The following is a 22,880-nucleotide window of genomic DNA, read 5'->3' as shown; positions in this document are numbered from 1 at the left end:
CATTATCCCTTGAAAAAAGGAAACAGTGAAAACAAATATTTGGGACATCGAACATTTTCTCTCTTTTTACGCGCAAAGCATATTCACTAATTACTAATTACACGTTTTTCTTTCTAATAATAACTATTCAATACTATTAAAAAGAAAGGAATCTTAAAAAAATCTACCTATAAAAATTGTTTGGACCATTTCATCTAATTCATTATTTTTTGGTCTTACCTTAAATATAAACTAATAATATGTTACCATATATTTCTCTAACAATAATTTATTCAATTTCTTTATTTATTCAAATATCACTTCTAAATCCTAATCATTACTATTACTATATTTACCATTTTGATTTTTAATCGTAAAAGCATTAAAACTAATATTTTATATTAACAATTTTATCATATAATATATAATTTAAAGTAAGAGAAGTTATACGACATATATGTGTACATTCTAACTTCTTCTTTCTTTTATAATAAAGTAATCATATCATATATAATTTTCCCATTAAAATTTTATATCATATACAGAGAAACCTCTATAAATTAATAATATTGAGACTACACCAAAACTATTATTTTTTATTAATTTATACAGATATTAATTTATCGATATACTAATTGAACCAAAAACTCAATTTGGGACTATAAAATTATATTATTTTATAGAACTTTTTAAAGTATATTTATTTATAGAGTATTAATTTAAAGAGGTTATATTGTACTAAACTTTCAACCATCTATATAATTTGATAGATATTTTCATATTTAAAAATGAGTTTTCTGAATATTCATGTTACCTTCACAAAATAGTAGAAATTCATTGGTTCTGTTAAAGCTAACCCGACTTCACGATATCAATATTCATTATTAACGATTTTGAAAATTATTGATTTAAATATTGTATTTTATATACTTTTCGCTTAAAAACGAATCAATACTATTAAAATAGAAAGTCTTACAAAATCTAATATAAAAAAGTTGTTGGAGTCATGTATAACTTTTTTCTTTCTTTTTGGAAATACCATTAATCATTCTAACCATACATTATTTTAAATATTTTTAACAGATTCTAATATTATTTCTTATGATACATTTACTCAAAAAAATATTTCACCAACCATGTTTTTGTACAATAACGTTAAAAATCTATATCAAAAGGTTGTTGGACCTGATATGGACGTAATGGGTCGGGTATTTAGGATCTCAAAAAAATCAAAATATCTAAAAAATCTGAAAAATATTCGAAACTCCAAACAAATGCCCAAAAAATTCAAATACCTAAAAATTCAAAATCTTATTCAAAATCTGACACGTTGAACTGAAAATACCCAATTTTTTTTTTAATTTGAAAATTTGCCTGAAATCAAAAAATATAATCGTAAACCAAAAACTTAAAAAAAATATCCATAATACCGGAAACATATTCGAAATATCCAAATATACCTAATAAACACAGCATATTTATTATCGGGTCTAGGGTAGGATCCGGACTCAAACAAAGATCTGCGGGTCCAAAAAAACCAATAGATTATCTTCTCTGGACCTGACCTAAACCTATATTTTCGGGTCGGTTCGGTTTGTTTTTTTGATCCGGATATAATTTTCATACCTAAAAGAAACTTACGTAATATTGTACATATATAATCTCAAATAAACTAATTTGTAGATTATATAACTGTTAAAATTTATATTTTTTTGATATAATAAGACTTTGTATTATAATATAATCCAAAAAATCTGCGCTTTCTAAGCGCGGATCAAAATCTAGTCATATAATTAAAGCATATTGACGTCATCATATTTTCACCATATTTTATCAGCAAAAGTTTTTTTTTTGTTTGACAATATCAGCAAAATTGTTAGATCAAAGATCTCATATATATATAGATAAATTCTCTATGATAGCTTTTTAAAAAATTTTGTCACAAAAATAACACTAAGTAAAAGACCAAAATAAGTTTTATTAAAAGATAAAAATATATTTTTACCCTAGGTTAACTATTCTAGACTTATGATTTAGAGTTAAGGAGTGCGTTTTGGGGATATGGCTTTAAATTTTAAAAAATTAAAATTAAAATTAAAAAATTAATATAATAAATGGCTATTTTGGTTATTTTTATTTTTGAAAACTATTATTGTGAAAAAACTTAAAAAGAGCTATTTGAGAAAAATCACATATAATATAAACCGTTTATAATATTAAATAGTTACATAAAATAAAAACTGAATGGTGTTCTCTCTTCTATAATTATATTTTTTTAAAGAATGTATAACAAAATAAAAATCTCAAAAGAGAATTTGTTTCTATCTTACAGAAAAAAATTAAAATATTTATTAAATTAAACGAAAACAACTTTTGCATAAAATCTCTAAACAAACTCTTATGATATAATATTTTTTTTAAAGGGAAAGTTGGATACCGTTGTCAATAACTAGAATTTTCTTCTTTTATATATAAAAACTAGAATTTTATTCTACAAAACTCAGATTTATTCCATCTAATATCACTTTTATATTATAAAAACAAACAAAAATAGTGAACTATAAAAGATCTGGCGACATAAGTTACTGTAAGCTACTAAATAAAAACAGTAGAAAACATAGTACTAATCCCGATTTTGAAACTTAGTTTATTGATTAATCTGAAAAGTAGCATGTTCAAACTCATTGATTAAGCTAAGAGACAATGGACTAATTATATAAACCTCCGTCATCCTCTCGTGTCTTGTCAAATCTAATCGAAAGAGAGAGAGAGACAACTGTAACATCATCATTTAAATTTCTCTTCTCCCTAATTTCATTTTCATCTCGCACTAGAAAAATAAAGAAGAGGAAGAAAACGAAAGAGTTCTCATCTCTCTCTCTCTCTCTAGATTATAGCATCATTCTCTCCTCGTGTGTCTCCTAATCTGAAAACAAAAGAGCATTTGTATGTCATTCCTCCCCTCTCTCTCTCTCTCTCTCTCTCTCTCTCTCTCTCTCTCTCTCTCTTGAACTCAGCATTATTCAGCTTAGTGCAGTGCTGATACTCTTTGGTTGGCATATACCAGTCTGTAGCATTTTGGATTATAAGTGAAGTGATCAGATCGGAGATGTCGGATGTTTCGGGTGACGGAGATGCAACGGCGACGTATCCATCACTGACGGTGTCGGCGTCTTACAAGGAGAGCGGGGGAGGAAAAAGCTCGTCGAAGCGAAGGCCAATTAGGCCGAGCTTCGAAGCAGCGGCCGACAATGAGCTCATCACTATGCTTCATGGCTCGGATCCAGTGAAGGTTGAGCTTAATCGACTTGAGAACGAAGTTAGAGGTTAAAAAAATGCTTGCTCGATCTATACTTATTAAATTCTGCTTTTGGTTTTGCTTCTCACTAATTTGAATTCTTCTGATGCAGACAAAGATCGAGAGTTAGGGGAAGCACACGCAGAGATCAGAGCGTTAAGGTTGTCTGAGAGACAGAGAGAGAAAGCTGTTGAAGAGGTTTGAAATTATTATTACACCATGTGTTTTCTACTGCCACTTCGTGTTTGATCAGTTATGACATCATGTGTTTGCTCTTGACTTTTTGTCTTAAAAATGTCAGAGACTAGTATACATTCTCTTTCTTCGTCTAAGTTCTTTTTTTTTTTTTTGGAATATTAGCTTACAGAGGAGCTTGCCAAGTTAGATGAGAAGCTCAACTTGACCGAGTCCATTCTCCAAAGCAAAGTATTGCTCAATAACCATTCCTTAAGCTCGATTATGTTACACCTTACATTTTGTTTATAAGACTAATAGACGTATGATATATTATCCATGGTGCAGAATCTAGAAATCAAGAAAATCAATGAAGAGAAGAAAGCATCAATGGCTGCACAGTTTGCTGCTGAAGCCACCTTAAGAAGGGTCCATGCTGCTCAAAAGGATGGTGACATGCCTCCCATTGAAGCCATCCTTGCTCCATTAGAAGCTGAGCTTAAGCTTGCACGGTCAGAGGTATTTCCATCTACCTTGTAACTCTCTAATTTGCTAGTGACTCATTTATCTGCCTTGGATAGATTGGGAAGCTTCAAGAAGATAACAGGGCTTTGGACCGTCTGACTAAATCAAAAGAAGCTGCCTTACTTGATGCTGAGAGGACCGTTGAAGGTGCCCTGGCAAAAGCAGCAATGGTTGATGATCTTCAAAACAAGAACCAGGAGTTGATGAAACAAATAGAGATCTGTCAGGTTCTCTAGTTATCATCTTGTTTTTTTTTGTGTTTATTTCAAACACGCTGGAGATCTCATGTCTTGTGCAATCAAATCTGATTAACTGTATCTTTTGTTTTTAGGAAGAAAACAAAATACTAGACAAAATGCATAGACAGAAGGTTGCTGAAGTGGAAAAGCTCACACAGACAGTTCGAGAGCTGGAAGAGGCTGTTCTTGCAGGTGGTGCTACCGCAAATACAGTGAGGGATTACCAGCGAAAAGTCCAAGAGATAAATGTAAGTACTCACCGAAAAAGAGCCATAAAGTAATTTAGTTTCTTGCCACTGATGAAGGAATCATTCTTGGTGTGTCTTTTAGGAAGAGCGGAAAACACTTGACCGGGAGCTTGCACGGGCCAAGGTGACAGCAAACAGAGTTGCCACAGTGGTAGCAAATGAGTGGAAAGATGGTAACGATAAAGTGATGCCTGTGAAGCAATGGCTTGAAGAAAGAAGGTTTCTACAGGTTTAATCCCCTCTCCTAGATTCTTAGGATGCTAATATCTTTTCAGTTTTCAGTGAGCAAGGCACAACCATGTCAACATTCTAGGCTCTTGATTCTCTACTCTTTTCAGGGAGAAATGCAGCAACTTTGTGACAAGCTTGCCATAACAGATCGAGCTGCTAAATCAGAAGCACAGTTAAAAGTAATGGATCTTATGCATTCTCATTTAATATATTTTGGATCATTTATTTATCTATATAATTTTAACTAAAAATACATAAATTGTGTTCAAAACTTAAAATATATTGATTCTGTATAATACTTTAAATATAAAATTAGGTTAAATAATTATAATTTATTATATAAATCTAAATTTTACTAACCAAAAATAATTTTGCAAAGTTCGGGTCAAAATCTAGTTAATCTCACATCAAGTAAAAATATTTGTTTATGCAATTACCAGGAAAAGTTTCAACAGAGGCTTAAAGTGCTTGAGGAGACACTTAAAGGAACTTCAAGCAGCAGCAGCACCACTACCAGAAACTTATCAGAGACAAGAAGCATGAGTAACGGACCCTCTCGCAGACAGTCACTTGGTGGATCTGACAACTTACAAAGACTACCATCAAACGGTTCTTTTTCAAAGAAAGCTCCAAGTTTTCAGATGAGACATTCCTTGTCTATCAACTCAACTTCTGTGTTGAAGAATGGTAAAGGAACATCTAAGTCGTTTGATGGAGGTACAAGATCCTTGGACAGGGGCAAAGCACTCTTAAATGGACCTGGGAATTATTCTTTCAACAAGGCTTCTTCTGATGACTCTAAGGATACGGAGGAGAAGGCACAACGTGAAGACCATGCAGCAGCAGCAGCAGCAGCAGCAACTGAGGATAGTGTCCCAGGTGTTTTGTATGATTTGCTGCAGAAAGAAGTAGTTTCTTTGAGGAAAGCCTCTCATGAAAAAGATCAAAGCCTCAAAGACAAGGATGATGCCATTGAGGTAGAGTTTCCACATTTATTTCTTTTAAATGTAATGATGTATGATAACATTGATGTTTGTATAGATGCTAGCGAGGAAGGTGGAAACATTAACAAAGGCAATGGAGGTTGAAGCGAAGAAGATGAGAAGAGAATTAGCTGCAATGGAGAAAGAGGTTGCTGCAATGCGTGTGGAGAAAGATCAGGATAATAGAGCCAAAAGGTTTTCAAATAGCAAGAGCTCATCCAACACCGCTCAGATTCTTGCTGCAAGGTATATATTTATCTATCTAGTTTCACTATATATCCCCACTTCATGGTCAATCATGATCAGTTTATAGTTAAGAGTGATAGTCTGGTAGTGAGACTTAGTTTGGCGTTTGGATTTGTGCAGAGCTGCTGGACGAAGCAGCTTAACGAAGAGTACCCAGTGAGATGAGATTCCGAAATAACAAGTAAAAAGAATCTTATAGGCTCTGGTTATTAAGTTGGTTAACCTTGTACATTTTATTTAATTCACTTGCTTATACTTATTTTAACACCATATAGATAGCATGCTGATAATCCCATCCTCACACCTGTATAACCGAGTAAAGAGAGAAGAGTTTGGCTAACATTTTAAGTTTTTTTGGGTGTATAGGTTTTAAAGAGCTGTGGATTGGTTTCTCTGGAGAGAGTTTGTGTACCTCTGATTCTTTATTTGGTTTTACTCTACTTTCAGTCTTTGTGTGATTATTAGTTTATATGTTGAGTTTGATAATATATGAGATATAATTAATATAAATTATTTAGCATAATCCAACCATGCGAACCAGAGCCCATCCTGGCCGGGAAAGAACTCACAATAAGCAAGAACACAGGACAAGAGAGAATTAAAGCTTATTACAACTTAATTAAACAAAAACTAAGAACACTTTGGTACTTTGGTTCTTTAATCACACAAGGCGTCTGCAGAGAGTGACACCATCACCAATGGAGACTTGAGAGAGCTCTATGCGAGGATCAGAAGCGAGCTGCTTGTTCAACTCCATGAGAGTTTTTCTGCACACCCTCAAATGCTCTGGCACACTTTCTTCTTCCTCAGCCACATACCCAATCCACAGTGTGTTATCAAAAGCTATTATTCCCCCAACCTTCACCAGCTTCATTAGTCTCTCGTATGCGTCGGCATACTTTGTCTTATTAGCATCAACAAATGCGAAATCAAACTCCGGTTTTGGATTCTCCTGTTGCCACCATCATTGCATAAGCCAATGTCATCATCATAAAACGTCTATTTTGACATCTTCATTATAAGAAAATATAACAAAAGATAATTGCTAATGCCTAATACTAATACTAATATAACAAAGAAAAATAGTTGAATGATAATTGAAAAATAGAAAATTCTGATTGAAAAACACGAAACAAAAAAATAGTTGAAAACAATAATATAAAGCGATAATATTTATAAAATAAATTGTTCCAACATTACGTACACTCAACATCTTGTCTAAGGCCTGGAGACCATCGGATTGGATGAAATTGATTTTGTGATCAACACCTGCGTTCTTGATGAACTCTAGACCCAACTCGTAAGCTTCTTTATCAATGTCTATTGCAGTAATCTGTAATATATCCAAACAGTTCATAGATGTTAGCAGTTGTTATAATTTATTTTTTGGAAATTAAGGATTAGTGTTGCATGCATATATATACACGGCCATCTTCAGGCAATGCGAGAGCCGTCGTGAGCAACGAATAGCCCGTGAAAACACCGAGTTCCAGCGTGTTCTTCGCATTCATCATTTTTATAAGCATCGATAAAAATTGGCCCTCATCAACTGGTACCTCCATCTCGCTTCTACACATATGAACGCAAATACTTTTTGTTAGTTAGTATAATCCTTGAGTACATTCAGTTAATATACTTCGATCTAAGCAATATATGGTTGAATTAGGTCTTTATTTTTTGTTTGCGTTCACTTTTGTATTCATCTGAAACTACACCTTTATTAGTATTTCAAAGGGTTGGCCATCTGAAGTATCGATGACATCAAATACAACCCAAACGTCTAAGATCCCACGCTAAATTTTCCGAAAAAGTTCGAAACCTAAACCTTCCTAATTAAAACTTCGAAACTTGAGAACTCACAAAATCAATTGTATTGGTTATGTTTTGTAAACCAAGGATAGCTAGTTCGGTTTACACTTGGAAACGTAGTCTTTTAGTTAGTGTGAACGCAAATGTTAAAAATAGCTAGTTGTGTTTACACTTGAAATAAGATTTCAAAAAAAAAAATTTGAAAATGATTTATGTTTCAAAGTTTGAAAGTACAAGGTGCGAACATGTCTAGCCGTCTAGGATAAGCATCTTGACGTGTTATAAAACTTGCAATTGATAGAAAGAATAAGGGTGTGATCATGTACACCCTCACAAGATATTAGCTCAAAGTCAATGACGGTTCATTCAACCATGGGCTCAAGGGAGGTTGTAGTCAGACTTACAATTTGCCATACTTGTGGACCGTAGCTTCACGTAGTTTCTTGAGCTCTCCATGCTCTCTTGGGTATGCCGTCGTTTCAAAGATGTACTGTCTCACAGATCACAAGTTATAATTCACAACTACAGCCGTATTATACAACATCAACCTAAATCATTACATGACAAAAGCTTTTTCTCGTCCGACAAAAAAGGGGTTTAGTTATGCATAATGCATATCAAGCAAGAATTTCAATTCGAACAACATTAGTTAAGCAAAAACTAAAGGGGTTAATGAAAATACGAAACCTTTTTGAGAGCCTCGCTCTTGAGAATTCCTTTGGTCGGAATCAAATTTTCCATAGCTCGTTGTATCTCGTGATGCCTTGACTTCAAAAGCTTTGCGATGCCATGAATATATAACTCTAGGTACTTTCCTTTTCATCTTTTTTACAATCTCTTTACAATAAAAGTCATAAATAATACTTTATGACAAAAAGTACGTTGGGTAGTGGCATAAGTATTATATCAATAATTGGCCCCACCCTGTGATTAGTATATGATGGATTTGATATTAAAATACCCACGTTGATGGATTTGAGGTTATTAAATTACAAAATTTCAATTCAAAATTAATAATTACTAATAAATTGATTTATTATCCCTATATATTTTCTTCCTTTTTTCAAATTTTGATGTGAAACATTATGTCATCCATATCTATATATATATAATAATATACTTTACTTGTTCCTTAAACTTCCACCTAATTATTAGGTATTTGATAAATTTGACACACATCCATTTTTTTTAAATCAATAAATTGTTTCTAAATTTTCTTCTTCTTTATATTTATTTCAAATCTACTGAAAGTATTTTAGCAAACCATTATTTCATTTTCAATCCATCCAAAATTTGACATCATTTATTGGTCACGAAATCATTTTAGTAAAAATATATAATACAACTAAAAATAATAAATCTGCTTAATTGTATTTATATATTTCATCAAATTCAAACTAATAAAAAAATCTCTCTCTCTCTCTCTCTCTCTCTCTCTCTCTCTCTCTCTCTCTCTCTCTCTCTCTCTCTCTCTCTCTCTCTCTCTCTCTCTCTCTCTCTCTCTCTCTCTCTCTCTCTCTCTCTCTCTCTCTCTCATATATATATACTAGGTTAAGACCCGCGGAATTGTGAATCCGCGGAATTGCGCGGAATGAATTAATGTTATCTGTATAAATATTTTTTATATTGTTATTTATTTGTGTTCATTTACGTATTATGTATATAATTAAATTAGAATAAACACATAAATCAAAAAAATACCTCTTGTTTATTAACAATATTTTTTGGTAAATAAATCAAAACAATCATTTTTATTTATTTTATATGTTATATAACTAAATTTCAATGACATGGACATAGATATATAGTATATTTAATAACAAATATTTATTATTTAGAATTCATACTCATATGATAAACACAAAATTTCTAATGTGTGAATTTTTTAATGCAAATTTCAAAATTAAAATATTAAGGTTTGATAGTTTTTCAATACAAATTTAGAAAATAACATATTTATGTATTTTTATAAGTTATATAGTTTAATTTAAAAATATATTAATATATAATATGAATGTCTATTAAATGAGACTCATATTCATACGATTTATGATCATTTGTATTTTGTTATTACAAAAATAAATAAACTATTAATCACAAAATTTTAGTGTGGGACATTTAACATTTTTAGTAATTTATATTCGTTTTAAAATTTAAAATATAACATATACGAAAAAAATATTTTATTATTATATGATTAATATATTTTTAGTATCTTTTAATAATGTAATTTTAAACAAAAAAGAGCTAATATACAAAAATTGTTATCAAATATTTATTATTCATAATCATTAATTATCATATATACATTAATCATATTAGGTAATTCTGTAGATTTTATTTAAGGAAAGTGCGAGAATATTCTTTTGTACATAATTTAACAATTTGATAGTTAGTTTAAAAAAAAGTATAATATAAGTTAAGATGGACAAACTTATTTTTCTAAGAATTGTGAATTTCATTCTCATGGTGACAAGGTGCTACAAAACAATGTTGTGATGTTTCTCAATTAATATATAAGTGATATATATGTATATATATATATATAGGTTAAGACTCGCGGAATTGCGCGGGATGAATGAATATTATAAATGAAAATATTTTTATATATTGTTATTTATTTGTGTTCATCTTCTTATTATGTATATAATTAAATTAGAATACGCACATAAATCAAAACAATACCTCTTGTTTATAACGATATTTTTTTGGTAAATAAATCAAAATAATCATTTTTATTTATTTTATATGGTATATAACTAAAATTTCAATGACATGGACATAGATATATAGTATATTTAATAATAAATATTTATTATTTATAATTCATACTCATATGATAAACACAAAGTTTCTAATGTGCGAATTATTCAATGCAAATTTCAAAATTAAAATATTAAGGTTTTGATATTTTTCAAAACAAATATTGAAATTAACATATTTATGTATTTTTATATGTTATATAGTTTAATTTTAAACTATATTAATATATAATATAAATGTCTATTAAATGAGACTCATATTCATACGATTTATGATCATTTGTATCTTGTTATTACAAAAAAGCTAACCTATTGATCACAAAATTTTAGTGTGAGACATTTAATATTTTTAGTAATTTATAGTTGTTTTAAAATTCAAAATATAACATATAAAAAAAAAGAGCTATTTTGATTATTTTATTTTTAGAGATATTTTGGTGACAAAAACTTAAATGCTATCTGAGAGAATTGATTTTATTATTATTATTTAGAAGCTGATTAGCTTATTTTATTTCAAAACTCAAAAAGTTAAGAAAAACAAATAAATAACTCAAAGGAAAAAGTCATGGGCTATATAGGTACACTCGATAACCCAAGTAATAAAAGCCCATAATAGGCCGAGATGACCCAAAGATTAAGCTAGGGTTTACTTACAGCTCTGCCTCCCACATTCCAGTGGCATATAAATACCAAAGTGATGATGGGTTAGGTCGTAGATCCAACACAATCTTAACCTTCATCTTCTATTGAGATTCGTATTATGTCTTTCTATCATCAGTTTGTTTGTTTTGATTAGTTTTATCTCGAATCCATCTTCTCTGCCATGTTAAATTTGGTATTTTTCTTTTTTCAATTGCCTCCGATGATGATCAAAACATAACTTTCGTTCTTCCGAGATTCATCTTGCGGAAAATTTATGGAGACCTGAACTGAGTGGAGGCAATCTTTTAAACTTTTATTTGTTATGTTTTACTGATATTTTCTGAAAATAATTATTTTTGGGGTTTATTTAAAAGGCGTTTTCTGGGTTTTCCTCTGACGATGTCAAAACTTTCGTTCTCCTGAGATTTCAATGTGCTGAAAAAAATTGGAGACCTGAACTGAAGAGTTTCGAAAAAGACTTCTTGTGTTTTCTTTATTCAATTTCGAAGTATATAAAGTACTAAATGTAAACAATTGGCGGTGCCAAACAAGTTTCCTACCCATCTTTTGGTATTTAGTAATCATTTTTGGATCATCTGTCCAAATATGTCATATATATGTTAACTCTTATAATCCCGTAAACTGAGTAACATATATATACTTTTGGACAGAACAATGAAGATATGTGAAAACCGGGATTGTTGTTGGAGCCGAATGTACTATGGAGAAGGAAACATGTCAAACACATATTGAAGATACAGTCTGTTTAAACTATAACTCGAACAAAATTGTGATTTTCCATAAAACCAATAGAAAGAAAAAGTTTCTAAAAGACCACCCCACGGGTTTGAACAGTCGAAACCTTTATGATGACGGTGTTGACCAGTTTCTAAGTTTTTGAATTCTTTTTTATTTACTAATGTCATGTGTTGCTTTTTGGTTGGCTGTGCAGAACTTTTTTATTTTGAAAATGATGTGAAATATTAAAAAGAGAAAATGAGAGTTAAAAATATGAAAGGTATTGAAACGTACATAGTCTAACAAACCCAAAGATCTGCCACTCAGTATCATATGTTCTGTGCCAAATGTCAAGGAAAATGCCGTTCCTAGGACAATGTCAAGGAAAATGCCGTTCCTGAGACCAAGAGTAAAATTTTAACTGGGGTCAAAATATCATAGTAAATATATTATAGGGTCAATACTAGATTTGACTACTGATTTTAGAGGGTTCAACAGATAAATTTAATCAAAAATCCTTTTGATCCCTTAAAGATTTTACATACACTTAAGAATTTATGAAATTTATGTGGTGTCATATTAACTCACATTTCTCTGAATGGGTCTGCGAGTAATTTCTCTGAGGGCTTGACTGGTTCAAACGCAGCAGTCACGGTTGCGGATGCGGGAGTTTGTGGATGTGGGTGGTTGTGGTTTCAAGTATTATTAAGTGTTTTGTATGACTGACACAACGTTTGAAAATTGTTGCGTTTGCTAGTTGATTATAAGATATTGCAGCGGTTTAATAATAATAAAATTTTATATATATTTACTTAAATTTTTTCCATTTTTTCATTTTAAAATATTTTTGAAAATATTTTTATATTTATTTTTCAACCGCAAACGCTAGATGCAACCAGTTTTTGATTTTAAGAGGTTCGAGTCTAAAACGATTTGTAATGGTATGTATGATTGTTTCGAAACGCTGTCAACCGCTACCAACTACAAAAACTGCATTTGCGGGTGTTAGCGGGAAAATCAGTCATGCCCTTAATCTTCCTTCTCTTGGATACTCAAAATCTTTCAAAGGGATACAGGGATACTTATTTTCTTTCCCTTTTTATTTTTGTTCATATGCTCAAACAGGAATCTAGACAACACTCCATAGAAACGTATATCGAACAAAAAAACCTACTTCTAAAAATCAGAAGAAAAAAAGGAATTACCAAAACAGAAGCAGTAAAATCTTTTGTTATTAGTAAATGAATTCTCGTGAACTTTGAATATTTTGAGATTTTATTATTATTGGTTTATTAATTTTAACAATTTCAGTAGAATCTTTTGCTATTAGTTTGCGAATTTTTAATATCCATTAAAATCTCTTGTTATTCAAAAAAAATAATTATTATTAATTTTTTAATTCTAACTAAATCTAATGTTATTAGAAGATGAACTTTCTCCATTTTACTCATAAGACATAACTTTCAAAATATTATGTATATCCATGAAATTTATCAAATCTATGGCTCTAACTAGTGATCATATTGTTGAAGGAACAAATTTATATCAGTTATTTTGATTTTTTTTTCAAATTATTAATAAGTAGATCCCACACTTTTTTTCTATATTCCTCAAACATGAGTGAATTTATAAAGAAAAATATTCCTCTGCAACTTTGATGAAGAACAAAATGAACAAAAAATTCATTTTTTTTATTTTTGAATTCCTCAAATGATTTTTTTTATTTTTATTTATTTATCTGGTTGTCACCAATCGAAGCATGTGTGATAGAAAAGTCTAGAAAACAAAATAATCATTCTTGCCAAATATGTTTTGCACATTCAACCCGAATTATATGTCCAAAATTATAATTCATTACGTTTTATATAATTACCTTTTGGAATGTATAATTATATTTTATTGTTTATCATTAAATAAAAATAAATAATAAAGAATAATATATAGTTTTCGAATTATACATTTTTCAAAATTTTGTTTTTAAATTTGTTTTCGAAATTTTGATTTTTAATGTTTTCAAACTTTTTTCGAAATTCTCTTTAAAAGTATTTTAAAAAATTAATTTTAATTATTTCTTTATTTATTTTTAAAATCCTAAACAATGTATTTTAAATTTCTTAACAATATATTTAATTTACAAAATGAATGATAGAAATAAATAATATAAATTCATGAAGTAGAAATCTAGAAAAGTTATGATCAAATTTTGTAAGTCATTGTATATATATTTTCTTGATACACATAAATTTTAAAATCTAACAAGTTTTAAAATTTATAAACTCTACACAAATTTCTCCCAACAACAACCCCCCCCCCCCCCCCCCCCTTTCTAGATATTTTATGAATATGGAAACTATGCAGTTCTTGGATAATCAAAAAGTACGTATCTTTAGCAAATAATAGATGATTCATTCCATATACAAATTTTCAAAAATTAACATGTAAAAGATTATGAAAAGAAAATACCACATGTATCATCAATTCATCATGTATTTTTGTTATATAATTCTAGTTTATGCTTTTGATTAGACCATTTTCAAAAAGAAATTCTATTTTGAAGTTGCTAAAACTCTATAATAGAAGTTTAAGGTATTCTTCTCCACAAAAGAAAATTCAAACTATTTGTATTTTATAATATGGTTCTTATAGTTTTCATATATATTTGAATTCATAAAGCATTTGTAAATAATTATAACACATATTAAAATATTACAACAATGTTAATTAATAAAATATTATATTAAAATATAAAGTTTTTAATAGAAATAATATAATTAATATTAAACTTCAAGCAAAATACAATATTTGCAATGCATATATGATCCTTTTTTTTGTCATCGACTTATACAGACTCATACTGACTCTGTAAACCAAACCGAGTGATCTGTATCTATGTGAACGACGAAACACGGCTGCTTCCTAACACTGCGTGCTATTCTATCCGCCTTTGTATTTTGCGTCTGTGGTACGTAGATAATCTCTGATCGGGTGAAATTCTCTTTCAGGTTCTTGACATATTCCAAATAATTTACAAAAGCTGGTCATTTTTCTGGTTCCGGAACCATCTTCACCAATTGAGAACAATCTGTTGCAAACGTGACCTGAAATTAACGTGCAATGCATATATGATCAACTAGTGCATTTCAAAGTAAAAAAAAATGACTCTCTTCATTTTGAATTTGTAGATTACAAGCTAAAAATGTTGAAATTGGGTAATGTTAATATTTGCAAATACATTAGATCTGAACAAGAGAGTAAAAGAGAAAAACAAAATATTTGCTAAAAGACTAATTTTTATTAATGTTATTAATACTCGTGAATACATTCGATCTAAACAAGAAATTTTGTTTAGTTAGCAATAAACGAGATCTTTACCAATACCGGTTAGTAGTTATATTTATTACTTACACTTAGTTAGCAATAAACGAGATCTTTACCAAAATTTTGGCTATAAATTATTCAAATAAATGGGATAAGTTTGGAAATATTTTTTATTATGAATTTATTCGATTATTTAGTTTTCTAAAATATTTTTAAATAATTTCCAAAGTGATATGATCACACAAAACACTTAACGCTAAATAACTATGTACATAAATTATATACATAATTTAAAAATATACGCCCTCTACCTCTATGTTTAAATATAAGTAGTTAAAATTATAAGCACTAAATATTAAAAAAAAGTGGTTACTTTTTAAAAAGTATAATTTAATCAGTAAATCAACCAATTATAAAAGCTTAACATTATTTAAATATTCACACAATATCCAATAAATTAAAATGTGCATTGAATTATGTTAAACTACTTATATTGTGAAACAACTTTTTTTTTGCTAAAACTACATACAATATAAAACAGAAGGAGTATAAATTATGTATATTGTTATAATTTTTTATTAATTAAAATTGTGTCAATAATAAATTATCATGTGCTTTGAATGTACGGGTCAAAATGTAATTATAGAATTATATAAACTACTAAGCATGTAAAAGAATATATCAATATCTATTTAAATAAAGACAAACACCCGCACGGGCGCGCATGTCAAGCTCTCTAGTCATGTATGTATTATAGTTATATAATTCTGGTTTATGATTTTGCATTTCTTTTTCTTTTTTTTTTTGAAAAAGGGCTTGATTTTGCATATCTTGAGTTCTTAGTTTGTAATTCTGGCAATTAATGTATATAACGTCTAAAGAATCGTACAAGTAAATAAAGATCACATCATAAAATCGGAATAACAGTTATTTGTCAAATAATACATCAATCAATAAAACTGAATTCTGGAGTCAATGGGGGCAATGCTCACTCTAAAATGATCTAAATGTATAGGATGTGCAAGATATAATTGTAGTAGACCATGACACGTTCATTTAAGCACACGGGTTTCATTCCCGCAAAAAGGAAACCTAACTTGAGAATCAAGGTACCAAAGAGAGATATTCACAATCCCCAACCCTAAAACAAGATCTCATCCAGCAACAAAACATTAATTTTTCCTTCATCGAATTCTCTAACACACTTACCTCCCTTGTCCTGTGTTGAATGTGTTGTCAATCTGGCGAGGTCGCGAAGGTATACTCGTCAAAGAATTATCTCCAAAGAAAGATGAATCATTGCCAGTTCCCTGTATCATCTCCAAAAGAGGAGGAGGAGGTGCATCATAGTCGTTTCCAGAGATATCTTCATCTGGTTTCCACTGGTCAAGGAGTGAGGCCAACACTCTAACCACATGACTCATGTCTGGTCTCTGATGTGGTTCCCTGGCAGAGCAATGACAGGCAAGCTCAGCTACTTTATTGATGCTTGGGAGTGTCTCTTCGTTGATGTCAATTGATGCGTCAATGGCCTTTGGGAATGAGTCTTTGTTGATGAACATTCTCCTAAACCATGTGACAAGGTGCACATCTTCCTCAGATCTTTTCACGTCAAGAGCTTTTCTACCGGTTAGTAGCTCCATGAGAATGACTCCAAAACTGTAAACATCGACCTTTGTTGTAACTCTTCCGGTCACTGCAACGAAATGATAAAGATCTCATTGTTTTGATTTTATTGAGTTAAAGTAGAAGTAACAAAAGACATAAGCATTAAAACCATACCTGCATACTCTGGGGCAAGATAACCAAAAGTCCCAGCAATTTTGGTCTCAATCGATTGTGTGCCTTCTGGCGCAAGCCGGACTAAACCAAAGTCAGCAACTCTGGCGCGCATATCATCCCCAAGAAGAATGTTGGATGGCTTGAGATCTCTATGTATGAAACTTTGATGCGCTTGACTATGCAAATACTCCACTCCTTTAGCCACATCCGATGCAATAATCAAACGTCTAGACCACTCTAGAAGTTGTAACCCTTCTTCCTGCCAGTTAAAAAGATGACTACTCAATGTTCCTAGCGGCATGTACTCATAAACCAGAAGTCTCTCGTTGGACTCTAAGCAATAACCTTCAACTTTCACTAGATTCCGATGACGAACTTTGGTTAGAACAGCAATCTCTGACTTAAACTCATCCAAACCCTTTCCACTTATAACCGAAGATTCCATTCTCTTCACCGCAACGGTCTTCCCAGATGGCAATTCACCCTTGTAAACTATTCCAAATCCACCTCTCCCAAGTATATTCTTCTCGTCGAAATTATCTGTAGCAACCCTCAGTACCTCTATTGACATCACAGGGTTCTCAGGTTCCACTAAAAGACCGTTGCTACCACTTTCACTTCCACCAGCACATAGATTATCTATTGTGATCTTGAGTGCATCTTCTTCACCAGAATGTTGTTGTTGATACTTCTTACGATTTTGCTTCCTTTTCTTGACCACAAAGAAAATAATCAAACCGATAAGAAGCAAACCCAACACAACTCCAAAAACATAACCCACAACTTTCCCAGCATTACTTCCGGAAGAACCAGAAGCATGTCCAGGATCATCTTTTCCTAGGTCAGGGTTCCCAGTAGTGATCAAGACATTAGGACCAAACACAGGTACCTTACCATACAACTGATTGTTGGAAACATCTAGAGTTGCCAAGCTAGTCAACTTAGTGAGTTCCTGTGGAATAACACCTGTGAGATTGTTCTGAGAGAGATTGATAACCCTGAGAGAAGTAAGATCCGCAAAGCGTGGAGAGATAGTTCCCTTGAGTCCCATCCCTTTGAAGTTGATAACCGTGATATCAGCTCCGGTGCAAGTTATCCCCACCCACACGTTTTTACTGCTACAAGGATCGTTTCCTTTCCAGCTCTGCGCGAATCTCACAGGGTAACCAAACGCTTCAACGATAGCAAGCAACGTGTTGACGCGTGGATCACAAGGCACGCCTGGAGAATCTGAACAGAAACTGTTGAGCCTTGGAGTTATATCAACCGCAACGTTTTTGGCCTTGAAGGTTGGTGTTGATCCTTGAAAAAGATTATTAGTCATATTCACCACAGCAAGAGATTGCAACTCGGTGAAAGAAGATGGAACCAAACCGGTGAGCTGATTCTCCCTGACGTTGAACTTTGTCAGAGAGACAAGACCAGACATGTCCGGTAATGGACCTGAGAAGGCGTTTCCTTGCAGGGACACCTCGGTTAAAGAAGTCATGTTCTGTAGAACTGAGATTGACCCGTTGAGCTTTTGCGGGGTTTGCCCGTTGAGCAACAGAGTTTGAACAGGTGAGTTAGCAAAACTCAAGGGAAGTTCACCGGAGAGCGAGTTGGAAGACAGGCGCAGCTTCTGCAAGCTAGGGAACGTTTGTCCGCCGAGGAAATCCGGAATCTTCCCGGAAAGAAAACAGTTAGCGGCAGAGAAGTCTGCTAGAGAAGTTGCACTCTTCAGACTCATAGGAATCTCCCAAGGACTAAACGGGTTACTGTCAAGGTACACATGTTGAAGAGACGTCAAACCGGTGAAGATATCAGCAGAGATCGAAGTGAAGCTATTGTCATGAGCGTTGATCGTTTGCAACGCGTTCAAACCAGCGAGACTAGGTATCCCTCCGGTTAACTTGTTGCCCATGACTTCGAAAACAGTTAAAGACGAGAGGGTGTTGAGATCAGAAGTTAACGTTCCAGACATTCCTTTATTACCGATCTGTATCCGAGTGATTCGGTTGCTTCTGTCGCACTGTACACCGCTCCACTTACAAGGATCCGGTCCTGTCCAGGAGAAGTCTTTCGGAAACTTGAGGGAGTCTCTTAGAGCGTTCATGGTGGCTAGATCAGGACTTTGTTGCGCGGACACCAAGGCGATGGCACAAAGGAAACAAAACAAAACATTCACGATGATGGTCATCTTCATCAGCGTTACAAACAAAGGAGGCGTTGAGTAGGGTTTTAAACTTTGAAGGGTGCACAGAGAGAGATAGTTAAGGAAGGAGGAGTTTATTTTGTGGAGATATTGTTCTTGTTTAGTGAGCAAGGAGGAAACGAAACGGTAGATTTATTGCTTTGGAAATATCAAATTTTTCCAAATTCAAGCAAGAAAAAAGAAATCAAATTTGACTTATTTAAGGGAGGGAAATGCTATAATCTTATCCATCTTTACTAAATAGTAAGATTTGTTTCCCTTGGCCAATGAGAAAATTGGAAAGAGACAGCTAGAGATTGAAAGGCGCGTATACTTTATGCTTTTTATGGTTTAGCACTATAAGTATGGAAAATAACAATTACGCCCCGTGATTAGAAAAAAAATATCCTAATTTTGTTTCCATTGACAATATAAACTTCTCAAAATTTTGTTTTTTGTTATATTATCCAAGTAAAATTTAGTTAATATATATTTATCGATAAAATGTCTTTAATCAAGTTGTTAAATATCCGCTTCTAAAATGAATATCATTTTGAAGAAAGCTCATTTTTATACATGGCACTATTTCATCATGTATTTTATAACTAAATAATACCACTGTTCTTTAAAGTTTCACACATATTAAAACACATTAAATCATTATAATAAGTGCATCATTTTATACAATTATTAATTTTCCATAATTGTTAATCAACAGTAATTTAAAAACTCAATTTTGTTTTTGAAGTTTACAATTTGTCATAGGAAACATAAAAATATATATCATTTTGAATATTCACGCATATTAAGAATAAAATTAATGTTTACATCTGAATTTATTATTTACTTAACTTCTAATTACTATCAAACAATGATATTTTATCAATTTAAATTTTCTTAATCAATGCTTCTTACAAGTATACAAAATACATTAAAATATAAAATGTCTAAAATCTTATTTTTGAAAATAGAGGAAGTATATCGTAACGGAATGAAAAGAGTATGTTTTTTTGTGTGGGATATATGCTTATGGAAGTTGTAGTAAAATCAATTTTAGTATCTTATGAATCGACAAATCGTACAAAAGATTAATTAATTGTCAATGAAATCATAAAATAAACTAGCAATTTCAAAGATGCATCAATCAATAAAACTGAATCGTGGAGTCAATCAGTCAATGGACATGCAAAATTCAGCTGGTCTACTACAAAATCACTCTCTCAAAGTATATTATTCTCGTTGAACTTATCAATAGCATCCCACAAAACTTGCATTGCAATCACAATACCACATGAGCGTGGTTACAACTGCCGCCACTTTTACTATCACCAACACGTAGATTCCCTAATGTAATCTTAAATGCATCTTGGTCACCAGAATATTGTTGAGGATGCATCTTATGGTATTTGCTTTAGTTTGATCCAAAAGAAAATAACAAATTCGATAAAGAAAAGCAAGCCCAAAATACCAATAACATAACCCACATTAATTCAGTCGGGAAAAACCGTTATAGAGACATGATTGTCACTCATGTTAGTGTACTCATGTTAGTGACTACTTAGTGTCAGTTTTTATGTTTCCACACTCAACACAACTTGTAATCAGACCCGGCTCAACATTGTAATGGACCATATTCAAAATATTAAAATGGATCCTTGTTTCATATGTATTTCACCCTTACTTTATACTCTCTCCGTTTTTTAGTATAAGTCGTTTTAGAATTATGCACATAGATTAAAAAATTATTAATTTTTTATATTTTCTAAACAAAAATATCATTAATTATTTACCTAACTACAAATCAACCAATAATAAAAGAGAAGGTATATTATCATTAGTCATATAACATTTAAGTGTTAATAAATTTTACATAGAAAACTAAAAACGTCATATAATTTGGAACATACAAATTTCTCTAAAACGACTTATATAAGAAAACGGTGGGAGTATATATTTTCATATATTAATTAATACAAATTAACAATAATGGACTCTTAAACCTAAAGTAAAAGTGTAAAAGAAATTAGGGATCTTGTGCATTTGCACTCTTGGCACATGGCCAGAGCCGATGCTGCTTGTAATGCTTCTGGCCATTCACAGTTAATACGTTTTCTATGCCCGCATTCACTCCGTTCAATTCGTTGGTTCAACATTGTAAGATAGTTGGTGCTTTAATTTTCAAAAGTTTGGAATACTTTTTTACTAAGTGACATAAAGGATAAAATACATTTGGAAGAGTCAAATAATTTTCTTGAAGAAAATCTCAACATATATCAGAAATTGAGATATTGTAACTTAGTTTGCCTAAAATGCAAAAATTGTCGTACAACTGATGGTTATAAGAAATTTAAGTTTTCAAGTTGCTGAATTCAGTAAGCACTTCTGGAATCTAACCGGTAAGATTGTTGTCAGGGAGAGTGGTAAAGAGATTTAAAATATAAACATCAGTTAGGAATTTTCCACTAAACGGAAATCAAGAATTAACGAAAATATAACCGGTAATTGTGTACGTATCATCACTGCCCATCTACAGGTGCCGAGGTGCATTATATTTTCTACCAAACCATGAGAATTCTTTTAATATATTTTGATAAAAAGGTTCATATTGTTTGATATATGATTCATTCTGCACAATATTGCTTCCTAATTATATTGCTTCCCCACAGAAGCTATATAACCAAGTGACTAAGCGATTAGCTGCTGATTAAGTTTTATTTATTAACGTGTTGAGCAAGATTAATTGAAGCTGTACGTTTTTATTGGCACGTCCCTACCATTTCGATTTCAGATTTTGAAATATTTCTCAGAATTTTATAATGCCATGCTTTTTAAAACCTTTTTGGGTTTAAATGATCCTTACAAATTAGTGTATATATGGATCTTGATGCAACCTTTTTCGTTCCACATGAGCTACGTCAGTAGGTTTGTTGTCAGGCAAAGTAGTAGGCAGTCAATGCAGAATAAATTCTTCAGAAAGTGGACCATTTAAAATGTGATGGGTACGTATGAATGATGCATTAGATGCTCAAACGTAGTTTGGATTGTAATTAAATTTTAGTCCGAAATATATATATATTTTTTGGTCTAATAAACATTAAAAAAAAGGAGAGAAAATTTTCTCCAATAATGTATCATTTTTAGGGAAAAAAAATTATGGATTGTGTTCTATCTGATTTGAGAGAACACTATTTATAAATTCATTTTACTGTTAAACTTGTTGTTTATAAATTAGTCCTTAAACTTTTGTACAATTTTGTTTTTTATCTAAGAAGATTTAAATGTTTTATACTTTAAAAGAAATTATTAATATTTTAGTAATATAATTATAAGTTTATAAATTATTATATCTTTTTAGAAACTAAACTTATATGTATAGGGAAGATTTAGTTCAACAAAAATTATATTTGGGTCAAATTTGTAAGTTTTATAAAATAATAAGCATTTTGGAGTAGTTAAAATATTCTTTTGAAGGAAAAAAATGAAAAAAAAAACTATTAAAGCAAAATACAAACTCATTTTGAGGGAAAAAATGAATTAAACCATCAAAGATTCCCTTAGAGCGTTCATATTTAAGATGGGGACTCATTATTAATATATTTCATGTGCTCTATGATGTCAAGAGTTATAGGGTTGAGTTCATTGGCAGACCCATAATTTTATGTTTACCAGCAACATAGAGACGATGGTGTTTAAAGGAAATAGAGCCGATGGAACAATCATTCGTGAAATGTGT

General features: G+C 31.3%; 3 protein-coding genes and 2 non-coding genes across 7 annotated transcripts; 3 read left to right on the top strand and 2 right to left on the bottom strand.

The window, feature by feature from the left end:
• Positions 1-2,244: 2,244 nt before the first annotated feature.
• LOC103829135 (microtubule-associated protein 70-2) lies at positions 2,245-6,443 on the top strand. 3 transcript variants are annotated; one of them, XM_033275675.1, is made up of 13 exons: positions 2,254-2,925; positions 3,047-3,305; positions 3,390-3,475; positions 3,638-3,703; positions 3,800-3,970; positions 4,033-4,203; positions 4,308-4,463; positions 4,546-4,692; positions 4,802-4,873; positions 5,135-5,671; positions 5,736-5,923; positions 6,044-6,104; positions 6,290-6,443. In XM_033275675.1, exons 2-12 carry the CDS (start codon positions 3,089-3,091, stop codon positions 6,081-6,083), a joined length of 1,851 nt encoding a protein of 616 aa, XP_033131566.1. In that variant the 5' UTR covers positions 2,254-2,925; positions 3,047-3,088; the 3' UTR covers positions 6,084-6,104; positions 6,290-6,443. The 3 variants fall into 3 exon arrangements, with proteins under 3 accessions (XP_033131567.1, XP_033131566.1, XP_033131565.1); XM_033275674.1 differs by having other exon boundaries at positions 2,257-2,925; positions 6,044-6,369; XM_033275676.1 differs by lacking the exon at positions 4,033-4,203 and having other exon boundaries at positions 2,245-2,925; positions 6,044-6,369.
• LOC103829136 (putative caffeoyl-CoA O-methyltransferase At1g67980) lies at positions 6,410-8,476 on the bottom strand. The gene is made up of 5 exons (XM_009104802.3): positions 8,420-8,476; positions 8,137-8,222; positions 7,348-7,492; positions 7,128-7,256; positions 6,410-6,875 (listed from the first exon to the last, which is right to left on the bottom strand). Exons 1-5 carry the CDS (start codon positions 8,471-8,473, stop codon positions 6,585-6,587), a joined length of 705 nt encoding a protein of 234 aa, XP_009103050.1. The 5' UTR covers positions 8,474-8,476; the 3' UTR covers positions 6,410-6,584.
• A 2,800-nt stretch (positions 8,477-11,276) lies between these two features.
• Positions 11,277-22,026, bottom strand: LOC103829134 (receptor-like kinase TMK2). The gene is made up of 2 exons (XM_009104800.2): positions 16,975-22,026; positions 11,277-16,888 (listed from the first exon to the last, which is right to left on the bottom strand). Exons 1-2 carry the CDS (start codon positions 19,157-19,159, stop codon positions 16,398-16,400), a joined length of 2,676 nt encoding a protein of 891 aa, XP_009103048.1. The 5' UTR covers positions 19,160-22,026; the 3' UTR covers positions 11,277-16,397.
• Positions 11,350-11,435, top strand: LOC117126993. The gene has a single exon (XR_004449754.1). It is a non-coding gene; the product is annotated as a small nucleolar RNA Z159/U59 (small nucleolar RNA).
• Positions 11,526-11,604, top strand: LOC117126994. The gene has a single exon (XR_004449755.1). It is a non-coding gene; the product is annotated as a small nucleolar RNA Z159/U59 (small nucleolar RNA).
• Positions 22,027-22,880: the final 854 nt, after the last annotated feature.

This window comes from Brassica rapa, chromosome A07 (assembly GCF_000309985.2).
Source record: "Brassica rapa cultivar Chiifu-401-42 chromosome A07, CAAS_Brap_v3.01, whole genome shotgun sequence".
NCBI classification, from domain to species: Eukaryota; Viridiplantae; Streptophyta; class Magnoliopsida; order Brassicales; family Brassicaceae; genus Brassica; species Brassica rapa.
The sequence above is the reverse complement of the archived record's forward strand: the minus strand, read 5'-3'. Positions and strand labels throughout refer to the sequence as shown.

Excerpts from the sequence above, each read along its gene's own strand:
- LOC103829135 (XM_033275675.1), top strand. The coding sequence starts at position 3,089 with ATGTCGGATGTTTCGGGTGACGGAGATGCAACGGCGACGTATCCATCA. Across the intron at positions 3,306-3,389 it reads ACTTGAGAACGAAGTTAGAG|ACAAAGATCGAGAGTTAGGG; the intron begins GTTAAAAAAATG and ends CTTCTGATGCAG. Across the intron at positions 3,971-4,032 it reads TTAAGCTTGCACGGTCAGAG|ATTGGGAAGCTTCAAGAAGA; the intron begins GTATTTCCATCT and ends TGCCTTGGATAG.
- LOC103829136 (XM_009104802.3), bottom strand. The coding sequence starts at position 8,473 with ATGGAAAATTTGATTCCGACCAAAGGAATTCTCAAGAGCGAGGCTCTC. Across the intron at positions 7,257-7,347 it reads CATTGCCTGAAGATGGCCGT|ATTACTGCAATAGACATTGA; the intron begins GTATATATATGC and ends GATATATTACAG. Across the intron at positions 6,876-7,127 it reads CCTTAGACAAGATGTTGAGT|GAGAATCCAAAACCGGAGTT; the intron begins GTACGTAATGTT and ends TGGTGGCAACAG.
- LOC103829134 (XM_009104800.2), bottom strand. The coding sequence starts at position 19,159 with ATGAAGATGACCATCATCGTGAATGTTTTGTTTTGTTTCCTTTGTGCC. Across the intron at positions 16,889-16,974 it reads TCTTGCCCCAGAGTATGCAG|TGACCGGAAGAGTTACAACA; the intron begins GTATGGTTTTAA and ends ATTTCGTTGCAG.